Source organism: Atta cephalotes (assembly GCF_000143395.1).
Source record: "Atta cephalotes unplaced genomic scaffold scaffold00062, whole genome shotgun sequence".
NCBI lineage: Eukaryota > Metazoa > Arthropoda > Insecta > Hymenoptera > Formicidae > Atta > Atta cephalotes.
In genome coordinates this window covers 784,409-788,520 of record NW_012130126.1, presented here as the reverse complement: position 1 = coordinate 788,520, position 4,112 = coordinate 784,409, and the positions used below count along the sequence as shown (strand labels likewise).

The window sequence follows — 4,112 nt, the reverse complement described above, 5'->3', positions numbered from 1 at the left end:
CTCTCTCTCTCTCTCTCTCTCTCTCTCTCTCTCTCTCTCTCTCTCTCTCCCCCCCCTCCCACTCACAAAGCGGTATCCAGATGTGTATCTAGAGTGTTTAGAAATTCAACCGACAAACTTTCAGAAATTGTCGAGGGTCGGGGGTACAAAAAGATAATTTTATGCAAATATCCGGACATTGCGTGCGTGCGCGCGCGTGTGTGTGTGTGTGTGTGTGTGTGTGTATGTATGTGCTAATCATATTTTTCCCTTCCTTCCTATAATCATTCAATAAGGAATGAATTACCTGGAACTGCGGATTTTGTAGGGCAGTAAACTGTCCCATAATGTATACTAAAAAATGCTGCTATAGATGAAACCGACACAATATGACCGTGATTCTTTTCGATCATACTAGGTAAGAATGCTTTCAATGTCTAAAAGTAATATTACTTTATAAATAATAATTTTCGGAAGCTCATAACCGCAGCACAGACTTTTGCATAACGCATAGTGTATAAGCGAATCAACTAATCAGAATCTTTCCTTTTCTCCAATTTCATGAAAAAGAAGAATTTCGATTAGTTCCCTTATGCACTGTGCATTATGCAAGAGAAAGTCTGTGCTATGACCATTAATCATATACTGATCTAAATCATTTAATTCATTTTATTTACAAATATAGCAAGCTGATGCAATATATCCGTTTCTAAAAATCAATTATAATAACGGCTTCTTATGTCTTGTAACTTGTAATTTTTATGTCTTTTCTCTTGATATATTACTTACCCAATAATGCGCTATCACGTTGACGTTTATGCCATGTGTAATTTCATCAGGACTTTGATTCAGAAAAGATTTCATAAACACTACGCCGGCATTGTTAATTAAGATAGTTACGTCACCTACTTCTTCTTTTACTTTTTTGGCTATTCTGAAAACTTCTTTTTCATCTGCTACATTACATCTGTAAAACACACAGATTCTAATTAGAATTGATAATTTAATAGGCATTCACATTATATCTAGGTTGTATATTATATCTAGGTTGTATTCCACGAAGTATTGTTATATAAATTTACCGATACGCATACACAGAGTCATTTCCTTTTTTTTAATATCGTTCATTGTTTCATTGTTATTTTCTTCATTGATATCCCAACATACTACTGTTGCTCCTAACGAAGCATAACCAATCGCTAATTCCTTTCCGATACCATGACCTGCGCCCGTTATCTATGATAATATATAAATACAATTTAAATTATAATTATGACATATTAACTTTTCGTTTAAAATAGCATAATTTCAAATTTTCATCTTGCTTTAAAATGAAATAATGAACTTTTGTTTAATAAAATACGTATTTTATTAAACAAATGTAAATGAAAACAAATGTATTAAATAGAGTGTCTCAGTTTAAAGTCTAGAATACAAATCTTTCTATTTATGTTTACATGACATTTTTTGAAATAATATTTATTATTTATAGTAATGAAAAAAGATAGATAAGATAAATGTGAGAACATTTGTTAAAGAAAATATTAATTTGTTGAAATTCAATTATGGAAAAAATTTCAGAAAGAATTAGAAAAAAATTACAAAGCTTAGGTAAATCACATAGAATATACATATTTTTTTTTATAAACTGTGTATATATTAAAATTTTTATACGCACCAAAACGATTTCATTAGCTATGCTCTTTTTCTTTATTGGTCTTATTAATGTGTTTATATCGTGAAAAATATAATATAGAAATTTCAGTATAAGCAATAAAATCTCTGTTAAGAGCAAGATATATTTTACTACGGTCATGATTGCCTAAAAAACAATTTTTTTAAATAAGATCTAATATCGATTGAAAATATATGTTTATTATATATTTTATTAAACTTTATATTGTTATATGATTATGTGTTATATGATTATGTATATTTTGTAATTGTGTTGTATAATTAAATGATTATATAACTTTATTTTTCAGTTTATTGCTAAATAAACATATCTAATAATAGCATATATTAACAATAAGGAAAAAAATCTTAAAGCTCAAAAACTAAAATACAAACGTTTTTATATGTTAATCAAAATATTGTAACTTATGGGCTTCTTATACGTATGCAACGTTTACCTCAGTGTTTATAAACTGCCATGCATTCTGAATGTCCTTCTTCAATTTCCATACATCGTAACAGAAGATTTCATCGGCAATCAGTTATAACTGTGTAGTCATCAAATAGATCCGTAATCGCCAGTTGATGACAACTGATGGCGGTGAAATCTTATAAAACACTATTCGCGCTATGCGGATGCAAATATTACCAACGCTGTTTTTAGAGCCAATAGCACGATAGCGTTAGCAAACTCCATGAACGATCCTAGCGTAGCGTTGGTAGCGTTTAACCAGAGAGATATATTCGTCGATGTTAAGTTAATGTAGGGAATTCTGTTTTCTATCATCAACCAAACTTTATAATTAAAATTTTTAAGATTTTGTAAAATATTTGTAACGTAAATTTTTTATTTTCTTGTAGTAAGTAATAGAACGCAATCTCAATTGCAATCTCTATGATAGCTTGTCGCTAGGCCGAAGTGAACAATGTAAACTAGATTAAAAAATTAATAATTACATTAAGTAAATTAATCAGATAAAAGGAAGGACCCTTGAGTATCCTTCCCATCATTATCGATTTCAAGAAGAAGAAGCATATCTAATAAAGACCTTAGCATCTGCTTAAGGAATACCCTGCCGTGTTATATAGTAACTTTTTTCCGCAATAGTAAACGGGAATTAAAAATTGTCAGTAACAAGATACCTCTGACTTTCACGTTTATAATGAAATCAAATACACAAGTTGAACTTCACAGAAACTTTGAAAAGTTAAAGATGATACACAAGAATTACGTTCACTCCAATCTAGTGGCAAGCAATCAGAGATTAAACTTGAGATTACATTCATACATTATGATAAAATTAGAAATTCATACATTACGTATGTTTACTTTACGAAATTCTAAGAGAGAAAAGTTTGGTTTTCACTCTCCACTCGAGAACAGAATCCCTTCAAACATTAATCTAACTTTGACCAATGTTAAACGCTACTAACGCTACGCTAGGGTTGTTTACGGATCTGTAAACGCTAACGCTAACCAATATACTATCTCGGAACGAACAGCGTTGTATTTATTAACGCTATTGCAGCTCCGCGAACAGTTTGTAGCGCTAAATAGTGCGAATAGCGTCTCTCCGAATGATGTGGAAGTTAAATATAATAAGTTTAAAATATGCAGTAAACATCGCATGTAATATGTAAAAGCAGGATTGAAAAAGTTACTTAATTACAAGTTACTTTTTGTTACTGTAAATTGAATACAATAAGTAAGTTTGAGTATTTTATTTTATCATTTGCTCCAATTTTGTATTACTGTTTATACTCAATTTTTGTAACAAATACATATATAATGTAACCTAAAAAATAACTTATAAGTAACTTGTAAAGTAACTTTTTCAATCTTGCATAGAAGTCAGAAAATCATTTATGATGCAAAAAATGCTTATATCTCAATAATGGTTGAATTTTCGATCTATGTTCACTAAAACTTTTTTACTCAGTATAGGTGTAATGTCTGTCATATAAATGCTAAATAATTTTTAACTCTATATAATACAATAGAAAATTTGTAAATAATATTTTATTTATATTTACATTTATTATTGGTGCCATTAAAAACAAAATTTGTAAACAACAGGCGTTAAATTAATTCATTAATCTTGAATATAAATGATTTTTATTATTATTTATATCTCTAGAATATTATTTATATATATATTATTTATATATGTATTGTATTAGGTCATTGCATAATTTCTGTTTTTTTTTATAATATGTTATGTATTTCATAGCTGCATAGTAACATTTGGGATAGAAAGATATTCTGATAAATGACATTTTAAATTTTAAAAATAATTTTACAGCTATCACTTGATAGCTGATAGCATTAGACGCTTTTGTTTCTATTCGATGTGTGTGATAAAAATTTTGCAAATGAACAATTGAAAATGCTTTTAGACTTTCAATACATAACACTTTTTAGACTTTCACGGATATTATCTTCAAAGATACCAAAAAGT

At 28.8% G+C, this 4,112-nt stretch overlaps 1 protein-coding gene across 1 annotated transcript; it reads right to left on the bottom strand.

Moving 5' to 3' along the window:
• Positions 1-263: 263 nt before the first annotated feature.
• On the bottom strand, positions 264-1,795 carry LOC105623693 (short-chain dehydrogenase/reductase family 16C member 6-like). The gene is given in 5 exon segments (XM_012205075.1): positions 264-416; positions 769-946; positions 1,062-1,089; positions 1,092-1,215; positions 1,658-1,795. Coding segments are annotated over 5 exon segments (621 nt in total).
• Positions 1,796-4,112: the final 2,317 nt, after the last annotated feature.